This window comes from Python bivittatus, unplaced genomic scaffold (genome assembly GCF_059951505.1).
Source record: "Python bivittatus isolate LINGU-HERP-01145 unplaced genomic scaffold, Pbiv_v1 ctg000840_np1212, whole genome shotgun sequence".
Lineage (NCBI taxonomy): Eukaryota > Metazoa > Chordata > Lepidosauria > Squamata > Pythonidae > Python > Python bivittatus.
The window spans coordinates 21,970,001-21,987,818 of record NW_028277113.1 but is presented as its reverse complement, the minus strand read 5'-3'; the positions used below and the strand labels follow the sequence as shown (position 1 = coordinate 21,987,818).

The 17,818-nt window shown below is 35.8% G+C and overlaps 1 protein-coding gene across 3 annotated transcripts in view; it reads left to right on the top strand.

Annotated features, from left to right (window-relative positions):
• Positions 1-17,818, top strand: part of ATP9B (ATPase phospholipid transporting 9B) — a 174,542-nt gene that overhangs the window by 72,117 nt on the left and 84,607 nt on the right. For all 3 annotated transcript variants that reach the window (XM_088131013.1, XM_088131011.1, XM_088131012.1), the window contains 2 exons: positions 2,963-3,038; positions 4,182-4,258. In XM_088131013.1, coding sequence (XP_087987139.1) covers positions 2,963-3,038; positions 4,182-4,258 — 153 coding nt within the window. The remainder of the gene's footprint in view (positions 1-2,962; positions 3,039-4,181; positions 4,259-17,818) is intronic.

Below are 17,818 nucleotides of genomic sequence, written 5' to 3'. Positions count from 1 at the left end.
TGGAGCACAGTGCCTCCTACTCCTAACCCCCTGCAGATGGTCCAGAAGGATGCTGTAATCAACAGTATTGAAAGCTGCTGAGAGATCAAGGAGCACTAGGATGGATGCACCACCCCCATCCTGGCTCCACCAAAGGTCATCAGCAAGTGCAACCAGCGCTGTCTCTGTGCTGTACCCTGGCCTGAAGCCAGACTGAAACAGATCTAGATAATCCATTTCCTCCAAGATCCTCTGTACCTGTTGTCCAACCACCTTTTCCATAACCTTTGCCAGAAAGGGAAGATTGGAAACTCAAAGAGGCCAAAACCACCTTATGAATCCATCTTGTGGTCACCTCCTGGGCTTTAATAACCCAGAAGGGGCCAAACAGGTGGCTGGACTAACAGACAAAGGACCTTGTCCACTTCTTTGGGCATAACAGAATCAAACTCAGTCCAGATAATATCACAAGATAACATCACAAACACTATTAGGACTTGCCCATTCGGAGTGCAACTCTGAGTGAATCTGAGTGACTTTGTCTGCCAGATAGCATGAATATTCGTCACCGCGGCTCAGGAGATGATTCTGTGGCCCAGCCCCCACAATAGGGAGCAGGTCACCCTAAACAGGGCGAATGGGCAGCTATTGGCAGACGCAATAAAAGTGGAGAAATAGTGGCATTTTGCCAGCTTTATCACCTTGATGTAGGCCCCAAATATGGGCTCTTTCTTGTGTTCAGTCGGATTACTGTTTGTCTTTCTCCAGCAGTGCTCTAAGCATCACTTCTGGCATTTTATCTCTTGGAGCTCTTCAGAAAACCAAGGAACACCCTAAGATTGGTGCACAGAGAGAGGCTGCATAGGAGCAATCCAGTCCAGGGCCTCCATCACATGCCTGCTCCAGACTGCAAGCAAGGCCTCGGCCGAAGTGCCTGACAGGTCCTCAGGAAAAACCTCAAGCTCTCTCTGGAACCCAATAGGGTCTATCAGTCACCTGTTCCAACTTCCTAGTTTAAATAGAATGCATACTGCTGAAAATGGAAATCATATTATTGATATCTCTTAAACATATTACATTTATATTATGTTTAATATAAACGTTGATATCTTATATATAAAACATTGATATCTCTTCAACATTTATCCCTTGTATTTATCCCAACATTTATTCCTTGCATACAGTCAATAGACACAGATGGGGAGATGACGTGTGGTTGGGTCTTGGAGGTGGTGAATTCTTCCTTGAGAGAGGATTGTCCCTCCTCCTTTTAATGAAGCAGTGCTTTTCCCCTTCCTCCAGAAACCATTGCGAGACCCAACTTGGGTCTGGACAAGTTTTGGTTGTTGAGAAGATGTTTGCACAAAAGCTTCAGAGGATTCTGGATGAATCAGATTATTTGCACTCCTTTCAGTCAGGTTTCAGATCTGGATATGGGATAAAAACAGCGTTGGTTGCACTTTTGGATGACCTCTGGTCTGAGTGGGATGGGGATAGTGCATCCAGCCTTGCTCTTCTTGACCTCTTCATGGCCTTTGATGCCATCAACCATGGTATCCTTCTGAACTGGCTACAGGGGTTGGGAGTGGGCAGCACTGTATTGTGATAGTTCTCCTTCCTCCAGGGCTGGTTCCAGTCAGTGTTGATCAGGAGCGAGACCTCCTGCCCTCAGCCCCTGCTTTGCGGCATCCCACAGGGTTGCGTACTCTCTCTTCTCCTGCTTAACATCTACATGAAGTCACTGGTTGAGGTAATCTGTCACCACAGGGTGAGGTATTATCAGTATGTACTTCTCTGCCCCTGTTGAATTAAGTGATCCTTTAGCTGTCCTTTCTTAGTGTTTGGAGGCTATGGAGGTTTGGATGGGGAACAACAAGCTTCAGCTCAGTCCCGTCAAAATAGAGTGGCTTTGGGTTTTGGGGCTTTTGGGTTCCAGGGACTAACCATCCTTGGAGCTGGATAGGGTTGCACTACCCCAACCCCTGTAACTGGATAGTCTCAGTGAGCAATCTGGGAGTTCTTCTGAACTCACAACTCCTGCTCGAAGAGCACATGGCAGTCATGGCTTGGAGGGCCTTTGCACAGCTTCGTGCAGGAGGCTGTACTCTCAGTCATACATGCCCTGATCACTTTCCAAATGGATTACTGTAACAGACTCTACCTGCAGGTGCCCTGGAAGAGCATCCGGAAGCTTCAGCTGGTGCAAAATGCAGCTGTACGGGCAGTTACGTGCACTCCAAGATCAGCACTTTTCATACCTCTGTTCTGCAATCTGCATTGGTTGCCAGTTTGCTTCCAGGTTCAGTTTAAGGTGCTCGTAATAATCTATAAAGCCCTATATAGCATGGGGCCAGGTTTTTTGAGGGACTTCCTCTCCCCTGTTACATCTACCCATCCCATCAGATCCAGCAGAAGAGGCATGTTACAGGTCCCGTTTATTAAGGAGTGTCATCTCACTGGACCCAGGAGAAGAGCCTTTTCTGCTGCAGCACCCTCCCTTTGGAACACTAGCCCCAACCTTGTTTGCCTTCCAAAAGCTTCTAAAGACATGGTTGTGCCAACATGCCTGGGGATCCAGTTATGGTTCAGAGCCTGCCAGATGGTTATATCCATGACGTTCACTTGCCTGCTTTTTCTGTTTCTCAGTTGTAATTTTAATTGGGTTTTAAAGGGAGTTACTATGTTTTACTGATTTTTGGATTTTGTTTCTTGGTTATGTTATTTAGTTGTTTTTAATTATGTGGGCCACCCAGAGTCACAAATGTGAGATGGGCAGCTATACAAATTGAATAAATAAATAAAATAAAATACTTTTTCTGAAATCATTGTTTCTCTTTCATTGTAAGGCTGGATAACATTCACAGGCATTAGTTTTTCTATTCTGGGTCATTATTCTGGTGTTTAATATCTTTATACATATTTGTAAATAAATCTGTACTTCTGAAATACAATTTTAGAAGCTGATCTTTTTTCTTTTTTACAGGAAGACAGTGATCCAACTGTTCATGAGAGCTTAAGCATAGAAAATACACTGTGGGCAAGCACTGTTGTTGCCTCAGGTAAAAAAAAATGCATAGTTTGGAAATATGTGCCATATTTTCAGTTTTCTGAAATATTTCAGTTTTCACATTTTTATTCATTTTCTCATTTAACCTTTTTTAACCCTAGCCTTTTTTTTAAATCCTCAGATTCTTTCTTACTGAATACCTGTTCATATTCCCAAATGTTGTTTTTACTATCTTTGAAATTATTATTAGGTTCAACATTTCCCATATTCTCAATCCAGCATGATGGAAGTGAATAGCTATATACAATCATGAAATGATTTCTTTCCAGGCTTTACTCTTCAAAAAGTTTCATTAGCTTTACATAATGACAGATTAGAAATTATGGAAGATAATTTTGATATGAACAATCTAAAAGCATTTTAAGTGACCAAGTCTGAAATGAAATACTTACATTTGGATGTTTTCTGGCCTTTGTGCTTCAAAAGGGAGGTTGCAAATTCCCATTCAACTAAATGTCAGGAGCATGTCTAATTATGCAGTTGCATTATGTAGAACCATTATTGCTGAAATGTACTCATGGGACTGCTTTAAAGACAGTTGTAATGGGGTGTGAGAATAACCTTGAGGAAGAGGAAGAAGAGGTACAGCCAAGGCAGTGGTCACATAAGAGAAATCTCAGCCCAAAGAAGGAATGGAATTTGAGAAAGTGTCTCAGACTGGATCTTCCCTAGTTCTCTTTAGGATAAAGGCAGGGAGGGGAAAGGCACATTCAAAGTTGCAAGATTCTATTAGTATAACCCTGTAATAAAAGTAGTTTTAGTATGACTTTGGTGTTCAAATCTGTTCTACCTTGGAGGGCTGACAACAACATCTGAAACTTCAGTTGAGTATACATGGTGCTACCTGAGTAATGTTGGATGCCAGGAACCACCTACTTTGCAGGATTTACAGCATGTTCTTGCTTTGTCCATAGAGAGTAAGAATGTTGGCATGGAAGATAATTCTATTTTAGATAGCCTGTGCATTTGTCATTCATTGAATATCTAGTTTTTATATCATAAAAACGTGAAGAGAAGCTTTTATATTAGTTTGTGATATGGGCTTGTGGTCATTTTTTCCCTTTTGAAAATGTTGAGTTATTACACCTATAATAACATTCTCATATAACCACTTTCTTTCTTATATTTGTTCCAGGAACAGTAATTGGTGTTGTTATTTACACGGGAAAAGAGACTCGAAATGTAATGAACACATCAAATCCAAAGAATAAGGTAAGCTGGTTTCAGTTTTAATAGCAAGCAAATGTATTTACTATTTTAATTAACTTTTCCTATTAAAAACATATTTAAAATCTAAATAAAGTATTAGGTTCCTTTTATTTTCACCTATTTTAGGGCAGTGCAATAATCTGAATTTGAAGGATAAAAAGTGATTTAGAGTATCCATGGGCACTCATGTACCACCTGCCAGCAGCTATCTAAAGAAGCTATGTCTTTTCTGGGTTCACATAGCATCAGGAAATGAGATACTTGATTTAAGGAGGTGCCAGTGGATGCTATGTGCATGCCTATGCATGCTTCAGATCATCTTTCTCCTTTGAATCCAGATTACTGCACAGTCCTAATACACATTATCTTCACTGATAATTTATTTTTTGTTTGTTTGTCTTTTTAACATTGATATTCTGCCACTCCTGGAAGAAGTTCATGATGGTACTGTATATTGGGGCCCTCTCCCAATTTATGATGTTAACAGCAGAGAGATTATAGCAGATAACTATTTTGTTGCATTTTATTTTTCATAAATAATAGTTCTCCATGTATGCTTTTATTTTATAGGTAGGGATCAACTTTTTAAGCTGTGAAGTATATAATTGCCTAAGCAAAAGTGTAAACTTTTAAAATATCTTTGTTACTTTTAGTTATTTTTAGCTATGAATAAAACTGGGCATTTGAAAACCTGAGATGCTTTTATAAGTGTGCCAAAGATTCAGAGAGTAGTTGATGATGACATTTACTGCTGCGTTGCTCAAACCGGGTTATGGTCTCAAGATTGTTCTGTTGAGCTGTAAATCCACTAGGATTATTGAAAACAAGCTTTGCAGAATGCTATATGCCTATTAACTCCCTCTATAGCCTGAAATAATATGGTGGAAAAAAAATAGGAGACATATTGGGACTGTGAATGATAGAAAGAGTGTTGAAAGGTACTAAGGACTTAAGCCATAAAGAATACTGCAGAGAATATAGAAAGTTAGTTATGATTACTACTGTATTTTTTCGTTGCTTTTTTATTTGAAGGTTCCTGCTATAAGGATGGAGACATTGAAAGCATATCTTATTTATTTATGCTGTCCTTTTTTATTTAATAGGATTTCTGTCACTTAGATCAGAGTTGTTGTTTTTTAATGCTGTTGAAAATGGTAGCCATATTTCTCATGTCTTCCAGATGCGACTGATTTGGTGTATGAATGGGTATGTACACACACACACACGCACATACCATATTTTTCCATCTATAAGACGATACTTTTTTCTAAAATCGTTACACTAAAAATTGAAGGGCATCTTATGCAAGGAAGTAAGCCGAGGAGAGAACCGCGCGGTTGCGAAACTGCCCATACTTTGTCTCTGCAAACAGGCTTCCTCCTGTCACTAGCTTCCAATCACAAGTGAAATAGCTTGTCTCTCCAAACAGACTTCCTCCAATCACGAGCCTTATGTAACTGATGTCAGCTGATGCTGAACAAACCAATTGGAGGAAGTCTGTTGCAGAGACAAGCTATCGGCAGTTTCGCTCGTGATTGAATGTAACCAGTTATGCAAAAGAGCATGGAAATAGAGCTGCAGAGAGACAGTTTGGACCTCCTCCCACTGAGTGTATCATGTAAATATTACCTAATTACTAAATAAAAATGTGTTCTGCTTTATCTTTAACATATTGATTTCTTAATTTTGGGTTGGAAAAGTGGGGGTCGTCTTCTACATGGGGACGTCTTATAGATGGAAAAATACAGTATTTTGGTTGAATATGTTCCATCAAGTCGTTTCAACTCCTAGCGACCACATTGATAGATTTTCTCCATGACGATGTATCCCTAACTTGTTCTTCAGCACAGAACTGTCATGATCTCTCTCAGCTGGGACTGAGATTGAAATAAAGGGTTCAGATTGCTACTAAATTTGAACCTCTCATAGCAGTTATTGCCAATAGCAAAAGTATGCTTTTGAAATAAGTCAGGAGGATTGGGAATTAGGGTTCTGTGGTTCATCACTATGACAGTTATGCCATGGTACTTTGCAAAGTTCTGCGTTTTACATTTTATAACATTTAGATAAAACTGATGATATCTTCTAGAGATTTGGAGTGAAGTATTATTAGTGTTCTGGTGTTACTGAGCTGTCTTTTCTTACAGTATATCAGAGCCAGGTGGGTGGTACAGATCTACCTGGTGTCAGTAGAAAGTAGGGTAAGGTTGGATAAACTGAAGCCCATTCCACAGGAGAGCTTTGAAATATTATGTCCAACCTAATCTGTATGACACGGCCTTTCCACTTAAAAAAACAAGCCAGCATTCTGGGACTGTTTGTGCATCTGAATTTTACTTTGGTTGTCCAAGTATCTTCAGTCATTAGCTTAAGAAGTTGCACTGGCTATGGTCCTTCCTAGATTTAATATGATTTGGCCATAGTGATCTGACTATTTTAAGACTTTTTCTGAGTTTATATGCTATTTTTATTACAATTAAGTTTATATATATTGTCTTGGATATCTTTGATGGAAAAGTGGCTAATCATTAGAATTTTATAATGAAAACATGATAAAATGTTTCAGTGTTATTGACAAAAAAGGTCTGTTGCCTTTATTCTGAATTAAGAAGGTGAGGGGAGATATCATTTTCATACATAAACCTGAAGTAATCTTTGGAAGCCCTTGTCCTTGCCTTGTGAAATGTGACATGGTGTAAGTAGAAACAGAGACTTTTCAATCATTATGGTTCATCTTTGGAAGGTTCTAGTCAACAAGGCTCATCTGGCTACACTTGAATCCTTTTTCTGCTAAATTCTGTTGCCGTGTGCTTTTATTTGGTTGTTTTAATGTGTGTATTTGGATTTGAAAGTTTCATTTGTTATGAATTGTTATGCATCCTAAAAGCAAAAATAAGAAAGCACAGCATAAAAATATTTTAAAATAAACATTTAAAAATCCCTTTGGCTTAATGGGTTTTGTATTTTGCCTTGTTGCACTGATGATGTCCATTTCAGCCTAGCTCTGTATTTACATATTTCAAATCTGAGCAAAATATTGATAAGGTTGCTCATGCTGCTATCTTCTACTGGCTCTGCAGTACTTCCAGTGAGCTGTATTTTTACTTCCTGACTCCACTTGTCAACTTTGCATGGCAAAAAAATATTTTCCTAGTTCCCTTGTCAAAGGACAGGTTTCTTCATCTCCTGGACTCCCTAGGTCGCAAATAATGTTGCATCCTCTTTCAAAAGCCCATAGTGCTGGCCCTGAAATCTGATTGCATATTAATATACACAGCAAACTCTAGATCTCTTTGATCTACAGGTAATCCTTGTTTAGCAACCACAATTGGGACTGGGAACTTGGTTGTTAAGTGAATCAGTTGCTAAGTGAAACTGTGACTGTACTTATGATCTTACTTCAGCTTTTCTTTAGAGACCTGCAAAGTCGTAAATGCGAGGATTGGTCATAAAGTTACTTTTTCATCATGATCTTAACTGCGAACAGTCGCTAAATGAGGCAGTCACTAAATGAGGACTACCTGTAGTTGGTGGTAGATACTGTACTTTATAAAATATATATCACCTGTTATATTCAACATATTAACATTGTGTACAACAATAAAACTGTAGTATAAAATATTCTATTAAATAAGCTATATAGTGGCAATGTGCAAAGCACTTGAAAGAGCCACTCAGTTGCAAAGAAAAAAACAGAAAATAATATAACCATTTGGTAGTGAAAAGCATGGTTAAGATAATAAATTGTAAAAATGTAATTAAAATTATTCAAAAACTTAAGCTGAAGTCTTGATATCTATTCCAAAACAGAGAGAATAGAATTCCAAATGAGATGTTTTTCACAACTTAGGAACAATAAAAACAAAATGTCCATCAAACAGGACTCTGTGAATGATGGTATCTTCAGAATGGCATCTTCTTCATATATTAATGTCTAAGCAGGTTTTTAATGATCTATGTATGAGATAGCCTTCAGCTTTTTATAGTTTTAAATGAAAAATCCAAACACATGATATTGAACTTGGGAAAGAATTAGCAACCAATATAGGTCTTTAAATAGAGGTGTGATAGGATCACTGTATCTGCATAGACTAGCAGGCTATTTGCCATGTTTTCTTTTAAACTGAGCTCTAGATTCTAGAAGGACAGCCTTTTATAGAGACTATTGCAATGGTATCTAATTTTCTCAGCAGAGCATTGGTAATATTTGTCAGCTCAGCTAGTTCAGCAGTAATACAGCTGTTATTTTTCCTTGTCCTGGAATCTGCTACCTGGAAATCCAGAACAAAAAGGTATCTCAGAAAATAAAATTATTTTTTCTGGGAGTACATAAGTGGATTGAATAATAGTCCCTGATTTTCTAATGAACAACGTTGTCTGTAGTTTCCACAAAGACAATGTAGGTCAGTCCATTCCAACAGCTTAGTACCGGCAGTTATCCAGGACGCAGTCCTCAAATTCCTTTGCATTGAGGAATTACCTTGGTTAAAGAGATAGCTATGCAGCAGGACGGGCAATACAGAATTAGCATCTCTAGACTTCTATCCTTGCATCATTTTGTGTTAAACTTTAGTTTTATAAATAAATGTCTCTATGTCTCTACCAGGGAATACTTCAGTAAACTCATAATAGAACTTAGGATATCATATAATTCTCTGGAATTTCTGATCCCTGAGCTTGTAACAGTCTCTCCTATAGTCAGAACTTTATTATGATGATTTAATTGTTGATAAAGAACATCTCTAATCTCTGGGAGTTTTTCATTCAAAACTATGCAAATAACCACTAACCTTAAGCAGTAACCTTCCTAAGAGCTATTAAAAAGACATCTCAGTTATCATGAACTGAAACTTGAGATTTCCTTTTATAAACTAGACCTTTATTTAGTAAGAAGATAATTATATATTTTAAAAAAACTTAGACTAAAAAAATCAATTGTGACAGGTTGCCATTTTCATGCCATTCATAGTAATAAGTTACTTAGAGTCAGAATATAAAGAAGGAAATGATAATACGAATTGCCTAAAGGTAGTTATTGCAGCCCTTTGAGTGTATTGATTTGTGTTTCTAATAAAAGATGCTTTTAAAAGTGTCATTGACAAAGAGACAGGTGATATGTGCTATTATGTGAAGTAGAACGCTCTGTTATTATATAACTCTCTAACTGCATTTTAAAATAGAGCAAAACACAATCAGTGCATCTATATGCATAAAAATTTTCTTTTAATACATGGGTGTGAAAATAAAAAGCAGAAAAGAAAAAATTCTAAACCAAAAGTAAATCTGGTTTTAAATCTCACATTTTAATTTAATTGAGTAACCTAGAACTATGACATATTATCAATATAATGTAGTTTCATATATATTCTTTTAGAACATTTCTATATTTTAGAATTATGTTTTCATTCAGCCAATCTGTGCATTGAGAAAAGTAAAGAAAATAATGCTATATGGCTTAAAATGTATTGTATGCTATATGACTTGTAATTTAACAGCTATTCTAAAATATTTTTGCAGCATTGCTACAGGTTCCATTAAGAATGAATTAAAAGGAACAAGCAAACAAATTGATAGTGCATATACTGTATAGTTGTAACACTGCTTTTAGGATCATGACTGCATACACAATGCCTGTATTTGCATAATTAGTATACTTTGATATTCATTTGTTAACAATTAAAAGTTTTTTTTTTCTTCATCTAAAATGGGGACATAAATAAACTTGTAATTTCAGGTAGAAGCAAAGAAGCAAAATATTAAATGCTGTGAAAACAATCATAGTTAAAATATAGGATATGTCATGTTTCAGAAAAGAAAGTTTAAACCAGTTCTTTAATATGTGTAGTTTTCTCACTTTAGATAGCTGAAACCTGAAAAGTAGTTATCAAACTTCATTAAATTTAATTAAATATAAATTAATATAATTAAATATTACTCTCCAGTAACATATTGCATAATTTCCCCTCTTCTGCTGATGACAAGAAAGAGGTAATAATAGAACATTCCCATGTGCATAGCTGTGTAATTGAGAAGGGAGAACCTCCATTGTATGGTTCAGTGAGTTCTTTAGTATAGAAAGCGTAGGAAATGTGTCAGTACAGAGCATTGGAAAGGAGACAGATATTAAGACATAAGATAAAAACAGGAGAAAAATAATTCCAGGAAGGTTTATAAAAGAGAAGGCAGGTTGTTCAGATATCTTGGGTCCAAACCATTTAGGCAAGCACTAGTACAGAATATCAGCTGATGTACAGCTGATATAATATGGTCCATAAAGCACATGCCACAGTAATTTGGCCACTGTCTTTTGCACTGTGACCAATTATGTTTTCCAAGAAATTACTTCATAGAGAGAAAGTTGTAATAGTCTAAATTGGAGGTGATAAAAGCATAATTAGTGTGGCACATATGCTTTCTCTGAGCAAAGGTGCACAACTGGCTTGACAAAGTTGGATAGAGGCTTTCCTTGCTTCCTGATTCTGCAGGAACAACACTGGAGCCAGAAGTACTCCCCAGCTGCAAACCTGATGAAAGTATGAAGTCTGTACCATGTATCCTTTTTTTAAAATAATGTTATTGAAGTTTTGAATAAACATAGCAAAAAATAATACAAACTAAACTAGAAGAAAAAAAAGTTCAGAAGGTGCGGAAAAAAGAAAAACAAAAAGAAAAAGAAAAAAGTAGAAGAGAAAAGAAAAAGGCAACAAAGACAATAATAAAGAAGTTGCTTCCAACCTTCATCACACTGAGCATAAGCTAATTTAGTAACTTTTCACCCTGCTTTAAAGTTACAAATAAAAAAACTCTTCTCCCCATAGCTTACCTTTTATCTATACATAATCCAGAAACCATAATCTTTTCAGTCCTAGTTCAGCAAAAAGTCCATTAGGAGTTACCAAAAATTTCAAACAAATAGTTTATCCCTGGTCAAATAGTCCATCTTTATATTCCTTCTTTTTGCTCTGCACAGTCTTGACCTTTAAATCATTCCTATAGCATCACAGCATTTGATCTTTCATCAATCTTTGGCATACAAGAGGAGTCTTCAAAGTTTTCACCAGCCTACTCTGTCAATCTACAAGGAGGCATCATCCAGGATTTCTTGTTGCAGCTGTTCTGTGTCCAGATCCTTTTCTTCCCATAAAGAGGCATGGTCAAAAATTTCTTGCCATAGCTGTTCCATGTCCAGATCGTTTTCTGGATTTGTCTTTTGTATTCCCATTTTGGTAATCTCAATTTTTGTCAGGTTCAGCCCAAAAAACTCCACGAGACAGTACAGATGCAGTTCTGTTGCGTTTATTAGCTTCCACCTCAAAGACAGAATCTCTCCAGACTGAATCTAAACTTCCCAAGCCAGCAAGCCAAAATACCGTGAATTCCTTAGGGTGGTGCAAGTCTCATCTTCTTAACCTTCCCACGCTCCTATTGGGGCTAAGGAAATGCTTATCTCCCCGAGCGCAGCCTTCATCAAACCATTCCATCACAATTTTGTTGTCTTCCATGCTTTTGAACTCTATGATGTCTATGTCAGGTAAAAGTTTTTTAAAGCTTTTCTCAACTTCTGAAAGTTTATCCATTGAAATCTGTATCCTTTCTGAGATATTAGTTATTAATATCTCAGTCCATGTTTCAAAAAACTTTTAAGATAAGAAAAAGTTATACTCAGCCATTTTAAATCTTTCCGGCCTGGTCTTTTAATTCCCTCTAGTGTCCATTTGCAACCTTCATCAAACCTCAGTTCCTAATATAGGTTTAGTTCTGTTTCAGTAATATATTGTTTAAATGCATACTTGTTTTTCAAATCTTATAGCAAAAATAACCAATATTCCAAATCTCTCTGGTCTCCCAATCCATTTAAAACTTCTTAAATCAAAATCTTTTTGTTGTTGTTGTTGTTGTTGCTTTTTGCCAATTGTATATTATTTTAAATTCGTAAGTCTCTGTTTAAAATTTATTAAATCAAAGAAGGTAAAACTTACCAGGTGTCAAATGAAGCTTGAACATTTCCAAATGTGATTAAAAAGTGAGTTTGGCTGGCTTAGTGTCCTTATTAAGGGCTCTGCTGCTGCTGAGAGCAAAGATGTCATCTCCCTCAGCTCCCAGTACTCAAACCCATGGAAGACTGCTGTTCTACAGTCTCGTCTCAAGGAGCTGCCATTCAGAGCACTTGCGAGCAATCTCCTGATCTTTCCTTCTCTGGAGAGATTTGAAGGAGCTGTCTATGCACCAGTCTTTCATTCTTCACAGTGGTCATTGTCTCCACTCATCTGGTGTTATTGGTATTCAGACAAGTTAGCCATCAATAGGCACATAGAGATAAATAACATTTGCACACCGTTCAAGAGACAATAAAAAAGCTAAAAAGGAAACAAAAAGACCAGAACACCTCCTCACCAGCAATCAACACCCAGATAAGCAGGGATTAACACCAGGATTAACACCAGACAAACAAGCAGTAAACAGTACCCTAATCAAGGACCTAGCAACTCAGACAAACAATCAAGCAGTAAACAAAACCTAATCAAGGAACTACCAAGGAGACAACAACACCCACACTGACAGGGCAAGCTACTGTATATAAACAGAGAGCAGACCCCACTCCCTTCTAGTATTGAAGATATTGCCTAGTCAGGTAATGAAAGATCTGCAAGAAAACAACCAAGCTTAAAGAACACCAAGGACTCCACAGTTCAACCCTGAGCTACATATATTCTCTTCTATTGGTATTTTCAGTCTATCAGCTAGAATTGTTGTGAACAACTTATAGTCATTATTCAATAATGATATCAGCCTATAGTTTCTTGTTACAATCAAATCTTGTCCCTCTTTAGGTATTAGGTCCCCTTTAGGTCCCCCCCCCCCCAGCATCTTACAGGCTTTTTAGGGCCAAATTATAGAGGTTTTTAGGTCATTTTTATATATGTTTTTTAACTATTTATAGATTATGCCCATGTTTGGAGAGTCCTGTGTTTTTTCTCTTTTATTATTGTGAGCCGCCCAGAGTCACCCATTGGGGGAGATGGGCGGCATACAAATTTGAAAATAAAATTAATTAATTAATTAATTAGTGCTATATTGGCCTTTTTCCAGCTCTCTTACATCTTTCCTCCCTGTAAGATACAGTTCATTGTGTTTTGTAAAGGTTGTAAAAGTTTATCCTCAAAACATTTATAATAAAAACCTGATAATCCATCTGGTCCAGGCATCTTTCCTAGTTTAATCTTTTTTATAGCTTCGGAAACTTCCATTATCATTATAAGTCCATTTATAATCTGTTCCTCTGTAATCCTCGGTAAATTTTGTTTATTTAGATATTCATCTATTTTTTCTACAGAGATGTCACTTCTTTTATATAAGTTGGAATAGTATTGATGAAATGCTTTCTATATGGCTGCGTTGTCCATTAATACAGTATCTCCCTCTTGTAATTTCAATATCATTTTCCTTTTTTTTTTTCTTTTCGTAACTTATATGCCAGCCACTTCCCTGGTTTATTTAAAAACCCAAAATTTTTTTGCTTTACATAATTCATTTTTATTTCCATTTCCCTTACTGCCAGCACAGATAACTGTCATTGTAAAAGCTCAATTTGTCTGTGGAAAGAATTAGATTTCTTTTATAAACCAAACTCACAGGATTATGATCTGAAAAAATCTTTGGTAATATCTCTACTTTAGAAACCTTAGTAGCGAAGTTCTTTGAAGTCCATATCTGTTCCTTAAAAAGATCTATGTCTTTCAGAAAAGTAGTTGTACTATCTTGAATTGCCATATTTCTGTCTCCATGTATCAACCAGCCCTAAATTATACATCAAATCAAAGAAAAGTTTTGGTAATTTGCCTTGAGTGATTTTAATATTTTTCTCAGAAGTTCTATTCAGTTGTGGGGTGATCACTCCATTCCAATCCCCCATCAAACACCAATTTTCATAAGAGAAATCTGTTATATAAATCCTTTATATAACAGTACTTCATCCTCATCTGGGGCATAAATTCCCAGTATCAAAGTCTTAGTCCCAGCCCAATTTCCACCCCAACAAATCTACCATGCTCATCAGTCAGATTCTGGTTTTAGTTGGAGATTTGTATACAAAACAAGTCCATTTCTTTCCTTTTTTTTTTGGTTCCTGCTGAAGAAAATTATTCACCCAAATTTTTATAAATCAAATATTTTATGTCCTTTTTTCTAATATGTGTCTCTTATAGGCAAATTATATCTTGCTTTAATTTTTTCAAATAATGAATTTTTTTTCTCTTTTAAGGAGCATTTGCTCCATTTATATTCCACGTTAAGCATTTGTAAACCATAATCAAACCAGAATTTAGAAAAATCGATATCTGTAGCACCTAGTTCAGTATTATCCCCTTCAGTTTCTTGTCGCACCTGTTGGAGTGTTTGTGTAATCTCATCTGACACCTAATAGGGATTTATTTAAGAACAATTACATCTGTATTATCAATCTTCAGTCTTGTATTAAAATTCTGCTGCAAAACATGAACCCTTGTCTTCTTCCTGACAAAGTACACCAAAACATCCCTTGGAACATTTCTTATTCTCACAAATTTTGCATTTATCCTATATATTCTATCAATTTCTGCCTCTGTATCCTCCTTATACAAATCCAAAACATTTGCTAAAATGTTAATAACCTTTTCTCTAATATCTTCACCAGAATCCTCTGGGATTGCTCTAAATCTCAAACAAAATCACTTCTCTCTCAATTCCAATAGAGTCAGATTATCTAGCTCTCTTTCTAACTCTGTCTATAACTCCTGTATTACTCTCCAAAATTTCCACTTTCTCATTAATTTGTTTTACATCACCAGACACTTGTTTTACAGAGCTTTCCATCTTCTTAACATCTTCTTTCATCTCCCCTTTCATCTTTACAAGTTCTTTATCCATTCTTTCTTCAAAAGCTGTCAATTTAGTATCAAGTGATTCAGCTAATTTACTGCCCAGTTCCTCAAACATTTTCTGAAGCAAATCTGGTGTAATTCCTCTCTCTGCAGGTTGCTCTAGCGATCCTTTCCTCCCCTCTACTATTTTTGCTGCTTTTCTGGTGGTTGCCATTATGATATTATAATCCAAAAATGAAAATATCTCAAACAAGGGAAAGAGAAAGGGCAAGCTTCCTCCCTTTTATTCTATTTTGTCTTCCTGTGCCTTTAATACTTTCATCTCTAACAGCACTCCATAGTTGCAGTCAACATCACAATCAGCATCTCCATAGTTACAATCAATGTCACAGTCTGGCTCATATTACCTTTATCTTTTGTTTTGTAAAACCCACTGATTGTCTGCACTCTTTAATAGTAAACAAAATACATTCCCACGAAGATCTGGTTCATATGTCTATTTTAATTCAAATTTGTTCAAAAGCACTTTTATTAAAAAATTATCTTTCAAGATAACTATCCCCTTTTCCCATTTTAAACTTTCTTACATCTACTCCTTGTTAAGCTTTTTTGCCAAAAGTTTTTAAATCTTTAAAACCCTTTTTTTCCCTTTGTAATCCAGAAAGAATGTTAACTCACCAAGATGAATTTTCTTATCCAGCCACTCAGAAAACTTCTCTTTAAGCTGTAAATTAGTTACATCCAAAAGTGTTTAAGAAATGAGGCTTGTGTGAACCTTATGTCCATATAGGCTGCACTACGGCTGTGAGCTTGATTGAAATCTCTTAACTCCTAGTCATCAATCCACAAGCCCACCATAAAAACCTCAGTTCCTGCAATCTACTCATAAGGAGCAGCTGCTGGAGTGCAAGTAGGGAATCTCACAGTCTCTTCTTTCTCCGGAAAGACTATGCCAGCCAGAATTCACTGTCTGGCTGCTGATCTCCACCACAATACTGTCCCCACTCCTTCAGGGACATTGAGTTCATCATGAATCCTCACTGGAATTTTGGAGAGAACTTAATAAAATGGGTAAGATCAACATACGCTTCACAGAAAGCACAGAAAACTGATTTGAAGGCACAATAAAATAAAATAAAATATGCAACTATTATCATAGAATGATTGATATGCACAGATGATTCTAGGAAGCTAAGGTACGTACATTATTATTATTTTATTCATAATGACTATAAAATCATCATGATACAAAAACTATAAATTGTTAATGGAGCAATCTTACTGGCATCTACGGGTGTTTTGCATAATTTTAAAAATAATTTTTCTGCATCAGCAGTATTTGAAACTACTTCCTTCATTTAGAATGAAGTTAAAATCATAGTGAAGATGAATTGGCAACATAGCTCATCACCCCCAAAATATAATTCTGTAGTAGTTGTGTTAAGTAAATTTTAATTAATACCAAGTAAGTTTTATATCAGATATACCCAGTTTAGTGTGCTGCTCTGAACTGGATATTGCATCATTTCCTACCGAGCATAACAGGTGATCATGTTGCCTGGGAATGATGATTATTCCAATCTTACATGGTACACAGCATCAGGCAAGGAAAATGGCTTCAGATTTTAGTGGTATAATCATGGGGTGCCATTACAACATTCCCCAAAACAAGGAAAAATTATGTACTATTAGAAATTGCAAAAGCTGAAAATATTATTTGAAAATATATTTATTTCAATTCTTGTTACTTTCAAGACACTTCCCTATCTTTCTCATATTTATTTTTAAGTAACTCAAAGAAAACTAATGTGTTTAAATCTGTAAGATACAACTGATTATCCTTTATAATCAGGTTTATGGTTAAGGCTTCCTTGAGGGAACTTCAGTTCCTTTTTCTTTTTAAAGTAGTCTTTGTTGATTTTACAAGTAATGATACAAGTAATGATACTAATACATTTTATTTATTTAAACTATTTAAAGATATATACTTAAAAAAATTAGCAAAAACAACGGAAAAGAATGGAAAGTCAAAAAAGAAAATGGAAAAAAAAATATTTTAAAAGCAGCTAATAGAATTGAAATTTTGATTATTTTTATAATTCTACTACTTTATTACAATTTCAAAGTAATCATATTATATCTATACAAATTGTTACATTTCAGTTTCTAAATAATGAATTGAATTTAAATCATATGGAATATTTTCTGGTTTTGCCACACTGTCAATATAAAGCCACTTCAAAGAGGGGGAAAGGAGAATTTCACTTAAACAACTTTTAGAATCTGATACACATGCATCCTTCCGCAAATACAAAATCACCTTTTTTTACAGCACACAGCCTGAATATATTCAAAGCTCTTCATAAATAGTCACATTCCAAAGTTTCAGTATATAATTTAACAACACATTACATCCTTATATTACATTTCATTGCAAGGACCTGGTTCACCAGAGTAACAATAACTATGTTCAAAGCAACTGTTCTAATTTATTATATCTCCAACATAAAAATATGACAGTCAACATTTTTAAACATCTATTGAGGAGTCCAATATACTTCCCCCCAAACTTTATTTTTTTAAGCTTACTAGGATTTGAAGTAATACAAAATGTACTTGACATTTTTAAAGAACTGAAACCATTGAGTTTACAGTATACTCCAACTCTCAAATCTGGATTTCTTCTATATTATTCAAGCTTCTT